Source organism: Xenopus laevis, chromosome 3S (assembly GCF_017654675.1).
Source record: "Xenopus laevis strain J_2021 chromosome 3S, Xenopus_laevis_v10.1, whole genome shotgun sequence".
NCBI lineage: Eukaryota > Metazoa > Chordata > Amphibia > Anura > Pipidae > Xenopus > Xenopus laevis.
This window is the reverse complement of record NC_054376.1, coordinates 1230647-1253969: the sequence shown is the minus strand read 5'-3', so window position 1 is coordinate 1253969 and position 23323 is coordinate 1230647. Positions and strand designations below refer to the sequence as shown.

The following is a 23323-nucleotide window of genomic DNA, read 5'->3' as shown; positions in this document are numbered from 1 at the left end:
CCCTCCATCCCAATGATCCGGAATCCTTAAATAAACCGAGAAGCCATGTCCAACCAAAAAAAGGGCTGAGGCCAATCACGGGGGGGGAGACCTCTAAACATCGCGGGGCTGCGAGTAACACTGTCACGGCTACAAATACTGATCATAAACAGAAATGTTACAAATCTTTCGTTATCATTGGCTGCTTTAGAAAACTCATTAGCATATGCAAAATATATATAAGTCACTTTTAGCGCCTCTATACGCCAGGGAGACTGCGAGCGACGCCATGTTGATTCCTGGAGCAGTTTCTCTCTGCACATTAAATATAATACTTTGAAGACTGCTATTAGAAAGAATACACAAGCGGCAACATAAAATCTCGCAAAAACGCTCAATGACCGCCCCAAGCGCCGTCTCTATATTGCAGTTTCATTGCTCCTGCCGGATTGGATACAACGGCTGGGGGGTGGGGCCAGGAGTGACCCCCCTCACTTCTTTTCCTTTTGATGTCAGTGGAATTTACAGGAGATCCTCAGGGGCGGGCCCTTGTGGCTCCTCCTACAATCTGCAATAGCAGTACACGTTTATACGTAGATTCCTTCTGGGTTGAAACCGGACGTCAGCGAGTTCTGTAGGATGCGGAGGTTGCTGGGAAGTTGCCGAGAGGATCCGGGTCGCTTCAGTGATCCAGACTGAAATGCTGGTTCTGAAAAAAGGGGGAAAAAAAACATTATTTTAGATTTCAGTACCAGTGGCACTTTAACCTTCATGGCCCAGATGTGCAGCCTGCAGCCCTCCAGTTGTCAAACTACAACTCCCAGAATACTCCAGGAGCCCCTTTTTTGTTACATGGCACAAGAAGTGCCCACAAACGTTCATGGAGTTGGTTCAGTAACTGTGAAGGGCCCCAGGCTGAGATCCTACTCTATAAGGAGAGCGGTCGGCTTGATACCGCAGGAGCTTACAATCCAAAGAAGAGACTAACCCAGTAGTTGACATGGTGCACTACTCTCTATGGTGACCCATATCCTTACCATTGTCCGACTGGGGGAACTCTGCGTCGATCGGTTCGGCCGGCAGGACGGTCACCTTGGTCCCGGTTTGTTGGATAAACTGCTGCAGATTCACCTGGCGAAGCTCCTTTGTGAGCTGCTCGAGTTCTTGCTCCCGGTCCTGTGGAGAGTCGGGGGGATATAGAATGTCTCATTAGTGGCGCGTGGAAGGGGGCACAATACAGCCGGTGTATAAACAGTGCCCCCTAGAGTCGGTTCCCATTCAGTAGAATAGCATATGGCTGCCAGGGTTTGATGAGCCCAACAAGACTATCCACATGTTCTAGATCCCTCAGCAGATACTGGGTCAAAGTTCTATCTTATGTGTCCCCCTGTTATTGTTGTGTCCCCTCTATTATTACTGTATATGACTTACCAGCAGTCGTTTGGCCGCCTGGCCCAAAGACCTCTCCACCGCCTTATTGCCATTCTCAATCCTCACGCTCTCCTGACCTTGGACTTCTAGGTCCCCTTTGGCCTTCTCCATCTTCCCCCTTATGATCCCAACGTTGATCTGGGCCTCTTTGTCCTCATGTTGAAGTTTCTCAGCCTCAATGCCGCTCTCGATGGTGCGGACCTGGACCTGATAGGCTTTAAGTTGGCGCTCGCATTGCCAGATCCTCTGCTTCATCTCCTCCAGCTGTTCCTTCAGCTGCTTCTCATTCTCCATCTCAATCTGCAGCTCGTTTTCCCAGAATTCCTCTTCCTCGATTTCCACCTCGTTCTTCTTGATCTTCTGCTCCCAGCGGCCCATCTCCTCTTCCAGGTTGGACTTGTGCTTCTGCTGCCAGTACCGGGTCTCGGCTTCGTTGGAGTCCAGTTGCTTCTCCAGCGACAGAAGCTTTTCGTTCTGCAGGTGGATCAACTTCTTCAGCTCCTCGGCGGCGGTCTTGCAGTTGTTCAGGACCCTCTGCCGAAATTCCGACTCTTTGCCTTTGCCGAAAATATCGATGAGCCCCTTAGCACCCCCAGTGAAGGTCAAGGATTTCCTCTTTGGCTCTCGCCTCCTTATGGACCTGTCGTTCTGAGGCCTCAGCTTGGCCATAGGGGGGAGGCTCTGTCTGTACAAAGTCCTTTCGGGTACATATGCGATGCTGTCTGAGGTGGGTCTCTCTCCAAGTGAGGGTCCCGTGCGTTTGAGAATCAGCTGAACGTCACTTGCGTATTGTCCCCACTTATTCAGGGATATCACCGGATTTTCATGGGGGGCCAAATGCCTCTCGGTCTCCCTCCATTTCTCTATCAATGTGTATTTCCCAGTGCGGCCTTGTAACGAGAAGAGCAGAACACAAGAGGGCGCTGTTAATTGTCACAGTCAAATACTCCCGATTACCAGCAGGTGGCAGTGTTTGCTCACCAGTCTATCATACATTTTCCTAATAGTGAGTAATACAGTGCAGAAAATATCTATAGTTGTAGTACCACTTCTTACCAGTTCAGCCTACAGCCTATGGTCCCTGTAGGGCAGCAGTAGAACAGCGCCACCATTTCTGAGTGTCCTACCTGCACCCACTCAAGGGCTACCAATCCGAGACCAAAAAATACCCAAAATGTCAGCAGTCTAATGCAAGTCCCTGGAATGACACAACTACAACTCCCTGCACTGTCCAGGAGAGGATTCTGGGAGACAAATTTCAGCCTCTTTACATAAACCCCAATCCTTGAAGCAGAACCTGCTGGTAGTTCGATATTGGCAGAGGGGCAGGGGATCCCTTAATGGTCTTCCAGTGAAATGCAGAATAAAAGCAGCGATGAGTCAGTGGTTGGGTGCAGGGAGTTGCCAGGATTGTGAGGCCCCAATAGAGAGGGGAATGTTTAATAACAGTGCGAGTATCACAAGTTGTACGTAGGCGTGAGCAGACTCAGGGTGGGAAGGAGTTGGCACCTGCACTGCTGAGCTCCATACTGATCCAAAGTAGCAGAAACTACATGTAAATCCACCCACAGGGATCTCTGTACCCAGCCAGGGGGGCAAGTGGAGTGGTCTAGTCGTACGGGAGACATTATATAGGGGGTTATCATACCCCCGCCCCCCATCCCTCGCTTGGTTTAATCCTGGCAGCTTTATTTATGGTTAATGGAACAATCCAAATGTGCAGATTTACTCTCTCTCTCTCTCTGGGGCAGTTCATTTAACAGCTGAGCAGCCAGGGGGCAGTTGGCTCCCACACTGAGGGCCCCCCCCCAACAGGAGACCCAGGCCGGCCGTCAGGTGGGTGCTGGGGTCAGGGGGCTACTTGACTAAACCATATGGCAGCTTCCGTGCCCAGAGGCAAATTTTCATGGGGGTCTGTAAGGCTGATGCTTCTGATTGAACAGTTCCCCTTTAAGCTGGAGACTGGCATATAAAGGGTTATGAAGATGAGGGGTAACACAGCCCCCTGGCGACACCGTGAAATAAGCGAAACACGCGTCCCAGTGGGGAGGGCAAAGGTCATTTTGCTTCATTTATGCCCCCCACTTCTGCTTTGAAACCGATCGCTGCCCATTTTACGCTCTGCGGGGGTGGGGCCGCACATTTGACCCTTCCAGCGCTCACTCTTTAAAGGGACAATACACCCCTCCTTGTGCAACACACTTTTTCTTAATTCTTCCGCTAAACATGAGAAACGGTGATCTCGACATTACCTCCTGGTTCTTGCAAGGTCGTTAATCAGGGTCTCAGGTGAGAGAGAACCCCCTGGGATAATGGGCTGCTGCTTATCTGTCTGCCAAAACAGTCACACCAAAGGGTTGCAAGGATGGGAGTTGTTTATACAGAGCTCATTATCTCTAGTAAAGCATAGCAAGGGGGTCCAAGAAGGCTCAGCTCTGTAGAAAGTGGGTGGGGTTGGGGCAGATCAGGGGTCCAGGGCTGTCTCTGTTTTCAGCACAAGTTCCACTGATTTTGCTCATTTGGAAAAAAAGATGGTGTGTACATCTCCTTTGTTGCTAGGGGCAGAGAGCTTAGCAACCCGAACAACGAAGAACAAAAACAATCCGACAGTGAAGGTGAACTTTCCCTTTACAATCTGGGGAGGGGGAGGATAAAAGCCCTTGGTGGACAAGATCCACTGCCCCCCCCCAGCTGGGAGTGCGACCCCTGGAGCTTCTGATCTAAAATACTCTCATTAATGTGCTCCCGGTACAGATAGGAACCCACTGTACCCCACCCCCAGCCTGAACTCTATTCGGTGTAAAGGACCTGCTACTTTCCCTTTAATTACTTTCCACAGGAAGCTGCGAGTCACATGCAACTCCCAGCACCCAGCACGGAAAAGATCTGAACTCATCCACCTACAGACTGGCAGTGAGTGAGATTAAAGGGGAAGTACACAACATATAAATGGTTTAAAAGTGGTGGGGTCCTGATGGGCCAGAACTCCCTGCAGCCATGAAGCAGTTGGGATTTCAGAGGTTAATTCGAGAGAATACATTAAGGATCCCCAAGATGATTATTTGCCCCTTAGCTTCAAGGGGGTCTTTAACTCCCTGCAATTCAAAGAAGACGAGCGCCAGACTAGGAGATGACCTGCAGGGGGTCGTTGCTATGGTACCAAAGTGGACCTGCCCCAATTCCAATATCAATTGCAACTCCCAGCACCCCCCATCCCTCTGGTTGAAAGAAGTTCTGCAGTTTCCAGCAATTCTATTCCCCCCTCTCCCCAATCCACCAGTAACAATGAAAACAAACAGAGCTGCGCCACTGCTGATGTTGGAAACCCCAAGCAACTCCCAGCAGCGTCACTCCCAGCAAACTGTACAATCCAAGAACCATAATGGTCTCCCCCAGTGTGCTAAAGAGCTTACAATCTACATTGGGGGATTGTTGTTTATTTAATCCTATAGCAGCTCAGAAACAATGGATTCTCTGTGTCTCCATAGGACGGAGCAACTCTACACCCAAATCACCCCCATTCCTTCTCTCTGTTTATCCCTATGGCAGCTCCCTCCCACATGTGATGTTGAACTATAACACAGAGCCGAGAGCAGGTGACGTCTCAGGTTTTGTTTTTTGTGAACTTTGAAATCGATGTTTCAGCAAAAAAAGTTCACATCTGGCACCAAAAAAAGCTCAGCGAATGGGAATCCCACCTGGTCCCTCCCCGGCCGCGGGGGCCCCTCCGGCTCATTATGTTTTACCAGAACAAAGAGCCATTGACACTGCTGCTCCTTAACTTAAAGGGGAACTACACCCAAAACCTGGTTTGGTCTCATGAAGGAAAATGTCTCAGCAACTTCCCAATATCCATTCATTCCTCATTCTCTGCACTGCTGCTTCTGACTCCTGATACAACTTCCCAATATCCATTCATTCCTCATTCTCACTGGGTTTATAGTTCTGTGTAACTGTCATTGTGTCTGTCCCTTTCTCTTCTCTGCACTGCTGCTTCTGACTCCTGATACAACTTCCCAATATCCATTCATTCCTCATTCTCACTGGGTTTATAGTTCTGTGTAACTGTCATTGTGTCTGTCCCTTTCTCTTCTCTGCACTGCTGCCTCTGACTCCTGATACAACTTCCCAATATCCATTCATTCCTCATTCTCACTGGGTTTATAGTTCTGTGTAACTGTCATTGTGTCTGTCCCTTTCTCTGCACTGCACTGCTGCCTCTGACTCCTGATACAACTTCCCAATATCCATTCATTCCTCATTCTCACTGGGTTTATAGTTCTGTGTAACTGTCATTGTGTCTGTCCCTTTCTCTTCTCTGCACTGCTGCTTCTGACTCCTGATACAACTTCCCAATATCCATTCATTCCTCATTCTCACTGGGTTTATAGTTCTGTGTAACTGTCATTGTGTCTGTCCCTTTCTCTTCTCTGCACTGCTGCTTCTGACTCCTGATACAACTTCCCAATATCCATTCATTCCTCATTCTCACTGGGTTTATAGTTCTGTGTAACTGTCATTGTGTCTGTCCCTTTCTCTTCTCTGCACTGCTGCTTCTGACTCCTGATACAACTTCCCAATATCCATTCATTCCTCATTCTCACTGGGTTTATAGTTCTGTGTAACTGTCATTGTGTCTGTCCCTTTCTCTTCTCTGCACTGCTGCTTCTGACTCCTGATACAACTTCCCAATATCCATTCATTTCTCATTCTCACTGGGTTTATAGTTCTGTGTAACTGTCATTGTGTCTGTCCCTTTCTCTTCTCTGCACTGCTGCTTCTGACTCCTGATACAACTTCCCAATATCCATTCATTCCTCATTCTCACTGGGTTTATAGTTCTGTGTAACTGTCATTGTGTCTGTCCCTTTCTCTGCACTGCTGCTTCTGACTCCTGATACAACTTCCCAATATCCATTCATTCCTCATTCTCACTGGGTTTATAGTTCTGTGTAACTGTCATTGTGTCTGTCCCTTTCTCTGCACTGCTGCCTCTGACTCCTGATACAACTTCCCAATATCCATTCATTCCTCATTCTCACTGGGTTTATAGTTCTGTGTAACTGTCATTGTGTCTGTCCCTTTCTCTTCTCTGCACTGCTGCTTCTGACTCCTGATACAACTTCCCAATATCCATTCATTCCTCATTCTCACTGGGTTTATAGTTCTGTGTAACTGTCATTGTGTCTGTCCCTTTCTCTTCTCTGCACTGCTGCTTCTGACTCCTGATACAACTTCCCAATATCCATTCATTCCTCATTCTCACTGGGTTTATAGTTCTGTGTAACTGTCATTGTGTCTGTCCCTTTCTCTTCTCTGCACTGCTGCTTCTGACTCCTGATACAACTTCCCAATATCCATTCATTCCTCATTCTCACTGGGTTTATAGTTCTGTGTAACTGTCATTGTGTCTGTCCCTTTCTCTGCACTGCTGCTTCTGACTCCTGATACAACTTCCCAATATCCATTCATTCCTCATTCTCACTGGGTTTATAGTTCTGTGTAACTGTCATTGTGTCTGTCCCTTTCTCTTCTCTGCACTGCTGCTTCTGACTCCTGACACAACTTCCCAATATCCATTCATTCCTCATTCTCACTGGGTTTATAGTTCTGTGTAACTGTCATTGTGTCTGTCCCTTTCTCTGCACTGCTGCCTCTGACTCCTGATACAACTTCCCAATATCCATTCATTCCTCATTCTCACTGGGTTTATAGTTCTGTGTAACTGTCATTGTGTCTGTCCCTTTCTCTTTTCCCTGCACTGTGGGGCACGACTCTTGAAGGAGTGTATTGGCTGATTTACGTGAGACACAGAGTAAAGAGCTGAGAGTATTATTAGTATTATGAGGGATACAGGAGTAATGTCACAGTATTAATGATAGGGAAGGGGTTAATTATTCCCACTCTATAAAACAGGAATAGACTTGCCCCGGGACATTACAATAAGTGGGACGTAGGGAGAAGTTTCCAGACTCAGACTAAACATTGGGGGTGAAATGCTCCTGTGACTCAGTTGAACCCCCCAAAGTGCTGACGCTGCAAAGCAGAACAGACAAAGCAGCGAGCGTGAGATTCGGCAGAAATTCCAATAAACAAGGAATGAGAGAAGAAATGATTTAAAGATGTGCGGGTCCCTCTGGGAGTCAGTGTAGGCAGCAGCCGTGGAACAGATGGGGTGGGGGGAGAGTCTTTTGGAGAAATGGGGAAAAATGAATCTGAAGCCCCCCTGCTGTATCCTGAGAGCACCCCATTAACTGCAGCCAGTGATTCCATGTCCCCCCACTAGGGGCAGTGCAGGTATAGTCAGTGTAATACGGAGCAGCAGTTCTCTATGTGTCACATGATCGCGTCCAACGTTTAACTCACCGATGGCCTGAGCGAGGGCGATCACCACCTCTTGGCACGTCGTCACCTCGGTGACCCCACAAACGATCCTTTGCACCCCATCGACCCAGACTTTCAGTTCCATCGTGTGCAGCGAGCTCAACCCCCCAGCGTCATGTTTATTAGACTGGAGTGGGGCGTCGGGGGGGGGGGTCGTATTGACCTGAAACAGAAGAAAAATAAATGTAAATGTGGGGGTGCATTAACCCATTTAGTGCCAGAATGGATTTTATAGACGTCATGAAGGAGCTGCAGGTAAATCCTATCCTACAAGCCAAGCAGGTTCCCTTTGGGCAAGTGAGGAAATGACTTGTTGCTCATCAGCCTCCTTTACCCCTCCCACCTCTGAGCCTTCAGCCAATGAAAAGCCACATGGGACCAATCACAGCAGCCCAAGCACTGGCACAATGGAGCCTGCTCAGCTTGGTGGATAGGCTTTACAGCAAGTTTTTGAAGGGTTTTACCTGCTTCTACTGTTGGGTGAGACCAGAAATGGGCGACTTATAAGGATAATGCTGCTGCCTGTAGTGCTAACAATATCCCACACCCAACATTGACATTCCAGCTCCCACCCTATCAGCCCAACAGCAGCTTCCAGAATATTCCCTTATCTCTTCCTCCCGGATTCTCTGCTGCCACTGATAGGTCTCTGTCTCCAGCCTCCTCTCCTGACTGTCAGTAACAACTCCCTGCTGAAACTCCCTGCTGATACGTCTGGCAGAACCTACTGGGTTCTCTGATCTTTCCATTCAGCTACCGGCTCCTATCAGTCCTATCAGTGCCCCTCTCCTAGCCCCCCACCCACGGATGTCTCATTAATTAGTGGCCTTGCAGCCCTCGTCCTCCCTCTCAGCTCAGCAGCAAAGTGCATAATAATCACTGCAAGCAATATGGCAGCTCCATCAATGAATGCTCTGGGCACATTCCCATCAGTCCCTGTCCCAGTGAGCTGACAATCCAAGGTCCCTATCTCATTTCCATCAGTACCTGTCCCAGTGAGTTTACAATCTAAGGTCCCTATCTCATTCCCATCAGCCAATGCCCCAGTGAGCTGACAATCCAAGGTCCCTATCTCATTTCCATCAGTTCCTGTCTCAGTGAGCTTACAATCTAAGGTCCCTATCTCATTCCCATCAGCCCCTGCCCCAGTGAGCTGACAATCCAAGGTCCCTATCTCATTCCCATCAGCCCCTGCCCCAGTGAGCTTACAATCTAAGGTCCGTATCTCATTCCCAGCAGTCCCTGCCCCAGTGAGCTTACAATCTAAGGTCCCTATCACATTCTCATCAGTCCCTGCCCCAGTGAGCTTACAATCTAAGGTCCCTATCTCATTCCCATAAGTCCCTGTCCCAGTGAGCTTACAATCTAAGGTCCCTATCACATTCCCATCCGCCCCTGCCCCAGTGAGCTTACAATCTAGGGTCCCTATCACATTCCCATCAGTCCCTGCCCCAGTGAGCTTACAATCTAAGGTCCCTATCACATTCCCATCAGTCCCTGCCCCAGTGAGTTTACAATCTAGGGTCCCTATCACATTCCCATCAGTCCCTGCCCCAGTGAGCTTACAATCTAAGGTCCCCAGTCCCTGTCCCTACTGCTGGAGAAGAGAAATGCCCAGACTCCCAGCATTCCCTAGATTCCATCTGATTCATTAAGGTCAGGCAGGAACAGCCCCCACTGCTGATTACCCCACAAGTGATAACACAACTGTCAGTTTGTGTGACAGACATATGACGGCAGAGCTAATTGCCCCCCCTAATGATCCTCTTTCCCTCCGGCAGAACCTCGTCTCCGAGTGGCCCAATATCTGCAGCTTGGCCATAAAGCAGCTCGGCAGGAGCAGAACCAACCAAACTACCTCTGTGATGTCATTGTGAGTGGGGACTGTGCTACTAAGGGGTTAAGCCCCAGTGCTGGAAGGAAAAGCTGGAAACTTTGGGAAGAGGCCAATTCCCGACCCCACAGAGCAGCCCCCCCCGCCACCTAAGCAGAACACGCACTTTTGGACGACTGAAAAAGAAATGAAATCCCCCCAGAGGTTGCGCCGAGCTGGAATATTAACAGCAAAATAGACTGGAACGTGTCCAGGGCCTGAGCAACTCCCCGCTGGAAATAAACACTGCCCCCCCCCCCATAATTCAAGTTCATGAACGTGGGGTCCCCTAATCCTCTAACAGAAATGCCAACCCAGCTTTTGGCTTCCCACAATCCTCAGCAAGACACGGGGGGTCCCTTGCACTGACGTATAAAGACGGGGGGTCTGTACGTGCGAATGGAACGGCCCAAGTGGAACAGGATTTCCTGCCGGAGATACATTGTATCCATGTGACTTCCCAGCATGCCCCTCTCTGCCCACAACTTTCATCCTCAGAGACCCCCAAATATCAGTGACCTGGTCCCTTAAAGAAAGGCAATATTCTAAGCAAAACAGGCATTTTTGGGCTGAAAAACACAAGTATTGGCACAGTCAGACCTTTCCCTTTAAAGTTAATGAGGAAGCAGAAGGGGGGGGGGGATTTTGGGGGCTTTTCAGCCTTTCATCATGTTGGATGTTGATGAAGGCGCTTACAAAGGGTGCAGGGAGTTGCAGGAAAGGCCGCAGAGCCTCATTCAAAGCAAATTGCTCCTTTCAAGTCTCATCTGCACTTCATTAGCGGCTCGGCCAATCGCTTTCCACCGCTGAACAAGTCGGTCTTTTCTCTCTCCAGAAAAACAGCAATAAAACAAACCGCATCTAATTGTCCTAAAATGTGTTAATAAAAACAGGGTCTTGTCTCCCCCCCCCCGAATCTACCCACCCGTCCCCCATCTGGATAAATAGAAACGTATTTACACCATAATTAGTTACAAGCGATGGAAATGGCGAATACGTGGGAGGCAGCGAATCCCGACTGACACTTAATGGAATCACTTAATGAAAAGAAAATACAGCAAAAAGCACCAACCTCCCCCCCTTAGCTCATAACAAGGTTACAGATATATAGAAACATTGGGGTGTCACCCTGCTATAGTTCCAGGGGTACCCAGGGTACAAATAAGCACTCACCCCAAATCTCCCCCTAACTGACCTTCAGACTGGGCCCCCTTAGCTCATAACAAGGTTACAGATATATAGAAACATTGGGGTAACAGTCACCCTGCTATAGTTCCAGGGGTACCCAGGGTACAAATAAACACTCACCCCAAATCTCCCCCTAATTGACCTTCAGACTGGGCCCCCTTAGCTCATAACAAGGTTACAGGTATATAGAAACATTGGGGTGTCACCCTGCTATAGTTCCAGGGATATCCAGGGTACAAATAAGCACTCACCCCAAATCTCCCCCTAACTGACCTTCAGACTGGGCCCCCTTAGCTCATAACAAGGTTACAGATATATAGAAACATTGGGGTAACAGTCACCCTGCTATAGTTCCAGGGGTACCCAGGGTACAAATAAGCACTCACCCCAAATCTCCCCCTAACTGGCTTTCAGACTGCGCCCCCTTAGCTCATAACAAGGTTACAGATATATAGAAACATTGGGGTGTCACCCTGCTATAGTTCCAGGGGTACCCAGGGTACAAATAAACACTCACCCCAAATCTCCCCCTTACCATTGAAACCCTCTGTCTCTCCAAACCCCACCCATTCACAAGCTATCTCTCCAGAGCTCCACCCCCAATGATCATGTGCCTCTCAGAACTACACTGTTCCCATAATCCTCTCCTGTCCATGCTAAAAGTATCTATACATATTAAACTCGGCCCATGGAGCCCCAAGACACTTATTTCCCTGGTTAAGACTTTGTTCAGTTTTCACCTTGTTTCCATAGTAACTTAAAATCGCTTTTCCCCACAGACGGCGAAAGAGAAGGGAGTTTTTATCTGGGGGTTGGGCCGAGTCTTTCTTTATAGGGATTTGGGGGTGGGGCCAAATCTCCATCTATATTGGTTTTTTTTTTCAGTTCTGTTTTTGTTCAACTGCAACTCTCACATCCCGTGTCTGTAGAAGGCTGGACAGTTGCAGGCGATTAATTGGTGGATTGTACCCTGGGCCCAGGCCTGTCTGGAATCAGTTGGGTTGAACCAGAATGAAGCAGTTTTGGGGCAGGGGCCACACTGTCACATGACTCAATCAACTCAATGATGCACCAATCACAAGCAGCCTGGGGGATCATGTGCTGCTGATTGGTTCAGATGTGGGGAGGGGTGGGTTAAGGGGTCTGTACCCACATACTGTCCTGTTCTGGAGGGAACAATGTCTGAATCCCAGAATAAGAATGAACTTTATCTCCCCTCAACCTGCACATAGTGACCGACCCGCACTTGGGAACATCTATTCCTGACACCTAATCTCACTGGCACCTCTCCCCTCACACAGTTCTTTGCTCCAGTTGGATTCTCTATTCATGAATGTGATGGGGACCTTAGATTGTAAGCTCACTGGGACAGGGACTGATGGGAATGTGATAGGGACCTTAGATTGTAAGCTCACTGGGACAAGGACTAATGGGAATGTGATCGGAACCTTAGATTGTAAACTCACTGGGACAGGGACTGATGGGAATGTGATAGGGACCTTAGATTGTAAGCTCACTGTGACAGGGACTGATGGGAATGTGATAGGGACCTTAGATTGTAAGCTCACTGGGACAAGGACTAATGGGAATGTGATCGGAACCTTAGATTGTAAACTCACTGGGACAGGGACTGATGGGAATGTGATAGGGACCTTAGATTGTAAACTCACTGTGACAGGGACTGATGGGAATGTGATAGGGACCTTAGATTGTAAACTCACTGGGACAGGGACTGATGGGAATGTGATAGGGACCTTAGATTGTAAGCACACTGGGGCAGGGACTGATGGGAATGTGATAGGGACCTTAGATTGTAAACTCACTGGGACAGGGACTGATGGGAATGTGATAGGGACCTTAGATTGTAAGCTCACTGTGACAGGGACTGATGGGAATGTGATAGGGACCTTAGATTGTAAACTCACTGGGACAGGGACTGATGGGAATGAGATAGGGATCTTAGATTGTAAGCTCACTGGGGCAGGGACTGATGGGAATGTGATAGGGACCTTAGATTGTAAACTCACTGGGGCAGGGACTGATGGGAATGTGATAGGGACCTTAGATTGTAAACTCACTGTGACAGGGACTGATGGGAATGAGATAGGGATCTTAGATTGTAAGCTCACTGGGGCAGGGACTGATGGGAATGTGATAGGGACCTTAGATTGTAAGCTCACTGGGACAGGGACTGATGGGAATGTGATAGGGACCTTAGATTGTAAACTCACTGGGACAGGGACTGATGGGAATGTGACAGGGACCTTAGATTGTAAGCTCACTGGGGCAGGGACTGATGGGAATGTGATAGGGACATTAGATTGTAAGCTCACTGGGACAGGGACTGATGGGAATGTGATAGGGACATTAGATTGTAAACTCACTGGGGCAGGGACTGATGGGAATGTGATAGGGACCTTAGATTGTAAGATCACTGGGGCAGGGACTGATGGGAATGTGATAGGGACCTTAGATTGTAAACTCACTGGGGCAGGGACTGATGGGAATGAGATAGGGACCTTAGATTGTAAGCTCACTGGGGCAGGGACTGATGGGAATGTGATAGGGACCTTAGATTGTAAACTCACTGGGGCAGGGACTGATGGGAATGTGACATGGACCTTAGATTGTAAGCTCACTGGGGCAGGGACTGATGGGAATGTGACAGGGACTTAGATTGTAAACTCACTGGGGCAGGGACTGATGGGAATGTGATAGGGACCTTAGATTGTAAGCTCACTGGGACAGGGACTGATGGGAATGTGATAGGGACTATAGATTGTAAACTCACTGGGGCAGGGACTAATGGGAATGTGATAGGGACAGTTGTAGTTACACACTGGCCCAGGGGCATTAGAGCTACAGCTCGACACAAATAAATGGGTCTAAACCCTAAAATATGTCTTGTGCTGTCGGGGGTTCTGAGCAGATCTGGGATCCACCTCTCGGGGTGTCTGGGGGGGGCAAATCTTTCTTCCTGTTTTCATCTTAAACCTCCAGTGCTAGGGCTTGAGCATGCTCAGTTTGCTCCTCTCCCTCCCTGTTGTAATCTGAGCCCAGAGCTATGAGTGAGCAGGGAGAGACTCAGGCAGGAAGTGATGTCACACCAAGCTAATATGGCAGCTGCTGTCCTAAACAAACTGAGAGCTTCTACAGCCGGTTACTCAGGTATGGTAAAGTATTCTACAGAATAAATACAGTGTTATAACTTGTACTATTGTGGCTAATCTATCAGCAATAAACAATGTTGAATCATGTGACCCTCACTGCCCTCTGGGGGCGGGGCAAGTACTTCCCATAGAAACCCTTTTGTCTCAGGAGTAGGAAGTGTCAGTTTCCTGTTGGGGGGGATGTTTATCAAACAGGAAGTGAGTGGGGTCGGCCCATTGTCTGTGGGATGTGATTGGGGGAAGAATGAGGAGTCACTGGGGGGGGTGTAATGTTTGAGGCTCAGATACTGACACTGACAGTCAGGGGGGGGGCAAACATTATCCCTTGGGACTCACTTGGGTTAATCCAAAAGTCAAATTTTTAGAATGTAATGACCCCCCCCCCCTCCATTGGTCACTTATTGTTTTTGCTTTGGGGGAGGAAATAAACAAACGGGGGGGTGTAGAAGTTCTGCAATGGGGGGACAAACAGGCACCAAAACTCCATTATGTTACTATTCCCCCCCCCCCGCCAGTTGTCAGTAAGTGGGGGGTGATGGTGAGTCTCAGGCAGTTGTTGGGTCTGAGCATGAGGCTGGGGGTTGGGGCGAGTGTGAATAGAGTGTCAGAGCTTGAGCCAAGTGGAGACGTCAGACATTAAAGTGTTAAAGGGGAAGGTCGTCTGTAAATCAAATTCTTTCAGGTCATTGTTGTAAGAAATCAAGTGACTGCCGAGTTGATTTACTTGTCCTAATTAAATCAATCACAGGCCTCTCCAGGCAGCAGTGCTGCAAGTGTTAATGAGACTTTCAGAGACTTTTATCAGCCCCCCCCCCAGAACTCACTGACCCCCGTCGACTCGTACAACACTGACCCACTGACATAGAAACACTAGTGACATCACTGACTGTGATCCCTACCGTAAAGCAACACTGAGCTGTGGTGATGAAGTCAGACAGGAAGTAGGAAGCGGAACAGGAAGTGCAACTACATTATATATAAATACACAGGATCAGAACAAGAAGAAGAAGCAACAGATTTTAGAAAGAAACAAACTCAGGAGAAAATCAAAAGGAATTGACCCAAATATTTCTACACATTCTCCTGTAATATGTGACACCCCCTCAATCTCCAGCAACTTGCACATAAATAATCCCCCCAGAGCCCCCCAAAGACTTTGTGTCTCACCATCAGGGAAAGTCCAGACGCCCCAACATCTCCCTCCCCTGCCCCCCCCCCTCCTGTCATTGACACGTCTGTGATTTAAAGCCCTGACAACAACTAATAGAGTCACCTCTGAACTCCCTGCAACTCCCTGTACAACCAGCCGACCTCTGTCAGACCCCCCCCCGAATGACGCCAATGTATACCCCCCCAACTCACATCAAAGTCTTTTCTTCTGCCCAAAAACACCACAAAGAATTGGATGTTTCAGCCTCTGTGGAACCGACCTGGAGTTTTATATGCTTTATATACTATGAGCAAACTTAGGGGACTGTTCCTGCTGAATTGTGCTTAGTACAGGGAATACCTATGTACCATAGTTTTATGGGATCTCTCTGTACAGACTATGAGCAAACTTAGGGGCTGTTCCTGCTGAATTGTGCTTAGTACAGGGAATACCTATGTACCATAGTTTTATGGGATCTCTCTGTACAGACTATGAGCAAACTTAGGGACTGTTCCTGCTGAATTGTGCTTAGTACAGGGAATACCTATGTGCCATAGTTTTATGGGATCTCTCTGTACAGACTATGAGCAAACTTAGGGACTGTTCCTGCTGAATTGTGCTTAGTACAGGGAATACCTATGTGCCATAGTTTTTATGGGATCTCTCTGTACAGACTATGAGCAAACTTAGGGACTGTTCCTGCTGAATTGTGCTTAGTACAGGGAATACCTATGTACCATAGTTTTATGGGATCTCTCTGTACAGACTATGAGCAAACTTAGGGGACTGTTCCTGCTGAATTGTGCTTAGTACAGGGAATACCTATGTACCATAGTTTTATGAGATCTCTCTGTACAGACTATGAGCAAACTTAGGGGACTGTTCCTGCTGAATTGTGCTTAGTACAGGGAATACCTATGTACCATAGTTTTATGGAATCTCTCTGTACAGACTATGAGCAAACTTAGGGGACTGTTCCTGCTGAATTGTGCTTAGTACAGGGAATACCTATGTGCCATAGTTTTATGGGCTCTCTCTGTACAGACTATGAGCAAATTTAGGGACTGTTCCTGCTGAATTGTGCTTAGTACAGGGAATACCTATACTGCCATAGTTTTATGGGATCTCTCTGTACAGACTATGAGCAAACTTAGGGGACTGTTCCTGCTGAATTGTGCTTAGTACAGGGAATACCTATGTACCATAGTTTTATGGGATCTCTCTGTACTGACTATGAGCAAACTTAGGGGACTGTTCCTGCTGAATTGTGCTTAGTACAGGGAATACCTATACTGCCATAGTTTTATGGGATCTCTCTGTACAGACTATGAGCAAACTTAGGGGACTGTTCCTGCTGAATTGTGCTTAGTACAGGGAATATCTATGTTGGCACTTCCTGGAATCAGCAGAGTCAGTGTAAGGAAAGAAAATGAGCTCTGTATAAACAGACCCTCCCCTGGAATCAGCAGAGTCAGTGTAGGGGGAGAGGGGTCGTACACTGTTCAGATGCAGCACATTCACATACAGGAATATTCTGCCCCATTAACTACAAGGAATTTATTGGGGGCTTTGCAGAATACACCCACTAATAAATCAGTTAAAGGGGAAGTGTTATATTGCAGAGGAGAAGGGAGGGGGCCGGCCCTGGCTCAGATCTTGCTCTGGGAAAGAAGAATTTAACCCCCACCAATATGATACAGAGGACAAAAATCTTCTGCCCCATGGGGGGTAAAAATCTCATAAAGTTCACAAAATCTGTTTTTTAAAGGGGAAGTTGCAGAAACTAAATGGAGATGGGAGTTCCTACAGATCTGTGGGGGAAGTTACATTCAACCTTAATGTTCACAAACAAATGAACCATTGTGACGTCACTGTTTTTAAAAACTGACCCCAAGCGACCCCCCCCCAGCTTGGTGTTATTTTGCTGAACACGGCAGTCCAAAAAGGGCCAAACCCCCCCCCCCGGGGCTATGCTCCTATAGGCTGGAGGATTAGAGGAAGGGTAGGACTGAAGCACTACAGTGCAGTGATGCCCTTACAACCAACTTTATCTGGTTGCTACGGTGCCCTTACCCTAGAAACCAGGCAAGAGAATAAGGAGAGACATGGCCCTGTGAACAAACGCTGGCGGTTTCATGGGTTGTTTTGTGCCTGTGCCTTTAAGCAGTCGGTAGGGAAGACCTTGGAGAGTCGCCATTGCCTCTGGCTTTTCCTTCTGTCACAGACAAATGTTTTACTACAACTCCTGCTGCTTCTTTGTATCCAGTAACAACTACTACTACCCCACTCCTACCTGCACGAAACAACATGGCAGCTCCCACCCCTATATATATATATAACTAACATAAATAGACCTAGAAATAAGAAGAGAGCTCTGAGTCGTTCCTACCCCTGCTTTACTTCCCCTTCAAATCACAAAACACACGAGCAGCAGAGCTGCCCCTTTAACATTTTTATTAGAGATTCCAGGGAAAATTCCATATAACCGGAGCGTGTCCCTCTACCAGCCCCCCAGAACCCAAATATTCTCCATCTGTGGATTTCTTCCCCTTTGATGTTGTTTATATTCTCTGCACTGCTGGTTCTGACTCCTGAAATGCTGCTGTTGATCATCTGGCTTCCGCTACATTGTTTCAGAACCAGCAGTGAAAGTGACAACGGGCCCCTGGTCCCAGTGAAATTCCTTCCTTCTTTGCTATAAACCAGCCCTGTCTCTATCGGCAGAACTACATCTCCCAGAACTCCCAGTACAAGGAGGAGTGAGAGGATTTAGCCGAGGAAGGAGCAGCTGTGTGTGTGGCTGAGCATGCTGGGAGCTGTAGTTTCCAGTGTCTCTATTGGCCCAGCTGCAATTTCCATGGAAAGCAAATGAATTTGCCCTACTCGGTTGCACTTGGTCCCAGTATAAATACAATGCGGATTCCTGGCCGTCTGTATCCTAATATGGTCAGGCCCAGAGTATGGAAAGCCCAGGGTACAGCGAGGGTTAAATTAAAGGCAAAGCTCCTTTGACCTTGATATTTTATCTGAATCCCAATCATTTGCAATTGGTCTTTTTTCAATTTTTACTATTTTATGTATCACACCCCAACCCCCCAGACTGGGGTCACCGGTCCTCTGCTGGGCTCTTTAGGGCCCATTCACTAAATACATATTCACTCAATGTACAAGGGCCCCCTAAAACTTTCTCTGGGGGCCCGGATCACAGCAGAGGATTGATGTGGCCCTTGACCCACGGGTGCCCATTCCCAGCCAGATATTGGTCAGACAAGCCGTTGTTGGGCCCTATACGCAGGACAATTTGGGGAGACGCCCTGAACCCCCACTGTGCAGTTGAACTGCACGCCGCAGACTACAATGATTCCTGTGCAGCCATGCAGTGAGCGCATGAACTAATGACTAATATGCACCATTCAATGAGTCAATGAGTGAACTCAGCCCCTTGTTTTATTAATAAAGGAAATCACTCAGACTCACCGTAAACAACTTGGGGGGGGGAATTTGGGGGTTCAGACTGCTGTACCTACACTATAGTAAAAGTGATGTTAAAGGGGAGGTTCGCCTTTAAGTTAACTTTTAGTATGTTATAGAATGGCACATTCTAAGCATCTTTTCAATTGGTCTTCGTTGTTCATTTATTAATAGTTTTTTTTTAAATGATTTTCAGCTTTTAAACAGGGGGTCGCTGACCCCATCTAAAAAAAAACAAATGCTCTGTAAGGCTACAAACTTATTGTTATTGCTACTTTTTATTCCTCAATAGGCCTCTCCTATTCATATTCCAGTCTCTTAGTCAAATCAATGCATGGTTGCTAGGGGAATTCAGACCCTAGCAACCAGATGGCTGAAATTACAAACTGGAGGGCTGCTGAATAAAAATCTGAATAACTTAAAAAGCTCAAATAATAAAAAATGAAAACCAATTGCAAATTGTCTCAGAATATCCCGCTGTACGTCATACTAAGAGTTAATTTAAAGGGGAAGTTTTCCACTAAGCGGTGCCTCCAGCCTCCTCCCATAGAGAATGGCACAACCTCACCTTCATTTTAACTCTCGCCAAACCAGATAGATTCCCATTGTATAATTGTCATTATCTACTGAAGTGTCTGCTCAGGTGTAGCCTCTCGGGGCCCCGCACCCCATTACTAATCACAGTCTCCCCGGCACAACAATAGGATTTGCAATTAGCTCTAAGCCGGGAATAAGCGCCGTGACCTTGGGAGGGGGATTAGGCTCAGGCTGCACAAAGTCTACAAGACACTCAGTTACCATGGGAACGGGGGAAAAACAAAAAGTAGATTTACTAAAATCAGTTTGGTTGGACCCAAACATCTCCAGGAGCAAAGTGCAGCCACACAGGCAAAGACATTGAACATCAAGCTGTTTCAGACTACAACTCCCAGCATCCCCTGCTGGCCTACCATTCCAATGAAGCCAAGTGTGAGTGAGGCCCGAGGAGGAGCCTGAAGGTGCAGGGAGTTGCAGTTGAACAGCTGAGAGCCCACTGATGCTTCCAAAGCTGCACTTGTGTCTGTTCCCAGCATCCCCTGCCAACCACAGAGATGAGTTTAATGCCCTCCCATTAACTGAGCAGTGATTGGCTCAGCAAGATTAACTACTGGCCAATCACCGGCCAATTGCAGGTCTCCTGTGCCAAACCTAAAATGTTCAGTCTTGTTGTGGTGAGGAGGGACATTGGGACGTGTCCACTAAGCAGCGCACTAGGGGGGAGGATCAGAATTATCCAACTTCAGTTACTTTATGTATAAACCTCTGCAACTCCCAACACCCCTTAATAGCCAAGCTGCTGGGAGTTGTAGCTGAGGATGCTGGGAATTAAAAGACATTCTGGTGGGGTGATTATATGGAATATCCCAGAATTCTCTCTGATCCAGTAGTTCTCCCCATTGTGGATCTGAAGCCCCAACAATCAGCCCCCCCTCCCCAGGATCTCATTTCCTTTATGACTAATAGTGATTCACCCAAATTCTCTGCTGACCCCTGCGCTGCCCATTGCCATAGATAATGTCATTCTGAATCTAAGGCCCAATATTTCCCCCCATTGGTCACGAGCTGAACAGTGGGGCAGACCAGCAGTGAGAGGGTTAACCTCAACAACAAGAAAGAGACAGAGTAAAGTCATACCCAGGGCACAGAACAGCAATGAAGGAGTTAAGGCAGGAGCTGGGGAGAGACTGTCAGTGAGAGGGTTAATCTCAAGAGACAGAGTAAAGTCAGACGAGAGACTGTCAGTGAGAGGGTTAAGGCTGGACAGACAGAGAGAGAGAGAGAGAGAGAGAGAGAGACAGAGAGTGAGAGAGAGAGACAGACAGAGAGACAGAGAGAGAGAGACAGAGAGTGAGAGAGACAGACAGAGAGACAGACAGACAGAGAGGCGTTGGTGTGAGTTGGACATTGATGAGACAATATTTGGGCAGGGGGTATAAGATGTGAGTTTGTGGCTACAGCCCCCCAGTGTGACTCAGACTATGAACCCCCACATGTAAGTCCCTGCTGAGGGCCATTGAGTGTATGAGCAGTAGCCACAGGTGGGTATTGAGTAGCCAATGAGCTGTGTGTCTGAGCCCCAGTGGCCCTGGACTAGGAGCAGAATGACTAGTGGCCAATAATGAGACAGTGGGAGGCACAGTCAGTACCTGGAGCAGGTGAAGGAGGGGCGGGGCCAGGTGTAGTTGCTGGGCTGAGGATTGGGGTGCAGGTGTCCCCCCCATATGTCTGTAGGTGCCCGGGGGCCACACAATGACTCCCTCAAACACGTGACTTCCCATTGACTAATTGGGGGGGGGTAATTGTCCCAGGTGAATCAGTGAATGTTCCAGTAGAGGGTCAGGGAGTTGCTGGAGTCAATAGGCCACTTGTGTCACTGGGGGGTCACTTACCTGTCAGTCCCAGACGGGGGGCTCCTCTCACTCACATTCGGGTTCCTGGGGGGGGAGTGTGGCCCCCGGGGGCTGAGACACAAACTCGGGGACAAATAAAGTTCCAGACTCAGCGGGTCGGTGCGAGGGGCGGGGGCTCCGGCTGCTCTGGGCGCACAAGCTCCGTGTGTCAGTGAGAGACCAACACGCCCCGCCCCCTCACCAGGGCACCGCCCACTGTCACTGCAACACATCCGCCCACCGCTCCTTCCTCCGCCCACTCAGGAAACTCTCTCCTCCCCCGCTGCTCCGCCCCCTGAGTCGCTATCTCCCCGTGTGGAATAGCCCTCAAGAGCTGCGCTTCTAGCGCCCCGCCCACTAACCTTCCTCCGCCCCATAGTCCCGCCCATCTCGGCTCTCCCCTCCCTCTCTCTCTCTCTCTCTCTCTCTCTCTGCGGCTCCGATCCCTCTGGATACAAAGTAACGGAACTGCAGAGCGCGCTGCATTGTGGGAACTCGGGGATGGTCTTTTGCCTTTAATCCGGGACTGGGAACTTTCCCTCAGTATTTCTGCCCCAAACTGTCAGTGTAGCTCTCCTATTACTTATATTATTGTCCCCCATCTCTCTCTTCTGACTCTTTATCTGCCCTTTAACTCTTTCACTTTCATTTAACTTCATCCTGACCCCTCCCCCCAGGGAATCAACTAACTACTCCCCCTGACATTAGACTCATTGTGCTCCAACCTGTCCCTCTGCTTAAACCAGACCAACTGCAACTCATCAACTGCCTCTGACTAAAACCTGGGGCATCTAATCCTGTCCCCCCCCCTCTTTACTTCCTTTGCACGGGGGAGTGTATTTCCTGGTACTCCTGTGACTGTCTCTACTTCCTTTGCACGGGGGAGTGTATTTCCTGGTACTCCTGTGACTGTCTCTACTTCCTTTGCACGGGGGAGTGTATTTCCTGGTACTCCTGTGACTGTCTCTACTTCCTTTGCACGGGGGAGTGTATTTCCTGGTACTCCTGTGACTGTCTCTACTTCCTTTCCACGGGGGAGTGTATTTCCTGGTACTCGTGTGACTTTCTCTACTTCCTTTGCACGGGGGAGTGTATTTCCTGGTACTCCTGTGACTGTCGCTACTTCCTTTGCACGGGGAGTGTATTTCCTGGTACTCGTGTGACTGTCTCTACTTCCTTTGCACGGGGAAGTGTATTTCCTGGTACTCTTGTGACTGTCTCTACTTCCTTTGCACAGGGGATTGTATTTCCTGGTACTCGTGTGACTGTCTCTACTTCCTTTGCATGGGGGAATGTATTTCCTGGTACTCGTGTGACTGTCTCTACTTCCTTTGCACGGGGGAGTGTATTTCCTGGTACTCGTGTGACTGTCTCTACTTCCTATGCACGGGGGACTGTATTTCCTGGTACTCGTGTGACTGTCTCTACTTTCTTTGCATGGGGGAGTGTATTTCCTGGTACTCGTTTGACTATCTCTACGTCCTTTGCACGGGGGAGTATATTTCCTGGTACTCGTGTGACTGTCTCTATTTCCTTTGCACTGGGGAGTGTATTTCCTGGTACTTGTGTGACTGTCTCTACTTCCTTTGCACAGGGGACTGTATTTCCTGGTACTCATGTGACTGTCTCTACTTCCTTTGCACAGGGGACTGTATTTCCTGGTACTCGTGTGACTGTCTCTACTTCCTTTGCACAGGGAAGTGTATTTCCTGGTACTTGTGTGACTGTCTCTACTTCCTTTGCACAGGGGAGTGTATTTCCTGGTACTCGTGTGACTGTCTCTACTTCCTTTGCACAGGGGAGTGTATTTCCTGGTACTTGTGTGACTGTCTCTACTTCCTTTGCACAGGGGAGTGTATTTCCTGCTACTGTGTCATTATTTCCTATAGAAACGAATGAGCCGCAGAGAGACCTCAATACTCACATTATTCTGCTGGAAGATTTAAAGGGGAAATCTGACTTGTTACAAATGGAGCTAATTTGCAGGGGGGGGGATGCAGAGAATCACATGACACTTGAGTCACAAATATTGGCGACATTTAATCGGTGACAAGATTCTCATTTCTTCGCTTCTATAATTGGGTTTATCAGAGAAGCGTCAGCCCCCCCCGAGGAACAATCATTTGCATAGAAATCTGTGTAGTGATTGGGGGGCGATTGAGGGAACCCTAATTATAACTTAATGTTTGTTTCGGTACAAGCAGCTCGTGGGGGCAATTTATTGTTGTATAAAACCTGTGGGGGGGGG

At 48.3% G+C, this 23323-nt stretch overlaps 1 protein-coding gene across 1 annotated transcript; it reads right to left on the bottom strand.

The window, feature by feature from the left end:
• Positions 1-96: 96 nt before the first annotated feature.
• Positions 97-21311, bottom strand: rassf8.S (Ras association (RalGDS/AF-6) domain family (N-terminal) member 8 S homeolog). The gene is made up of 5 exons (XM_018254738.2): positions 21076-21311; positions 7777-7957; positions 1411-2300; positions 1017-1155; positions 97-688 (listed from the first exon to the last, which is right to left on the bottom strand). The coding sequence occupies exons 2-5, from the start codon at positions 7877-7879 to the stop codon at positions 567-569; spliced, it is 1254 nt and encodes a 417-aa protein (XP_018110227.1). The 5' UTR covers positions 7880-7957; positions 21076-21311; the 3' UTR covers positions 97-566.
• Between the last annotated feature and the right edge of the window lie 2012 nt (positions 21312-23323).

Coding starts and splice junctions, on each gene's coding strand:
- rassf8.S (XM_018254738.2), bottom strand. CDS start 7,879: ATGGAACTGAAAGTCTGGGTCGATGGGGTGCAAAGGATCGTTTGTGGG. Junction 1,156..1,410: donor AGGCGGCCAAACGACTGCTG/GTAAGTCATATA, acceptor GACTCTCCACAG/GACCGGGAGCAAGAACTCGA. Junction 689..1,016: donor GTTCCCCCAGTCGGACAATG/GTAAGGATATGG, acceptor CCCTTTTTTCAG/AACCAGCATTTCAGTCTGGA.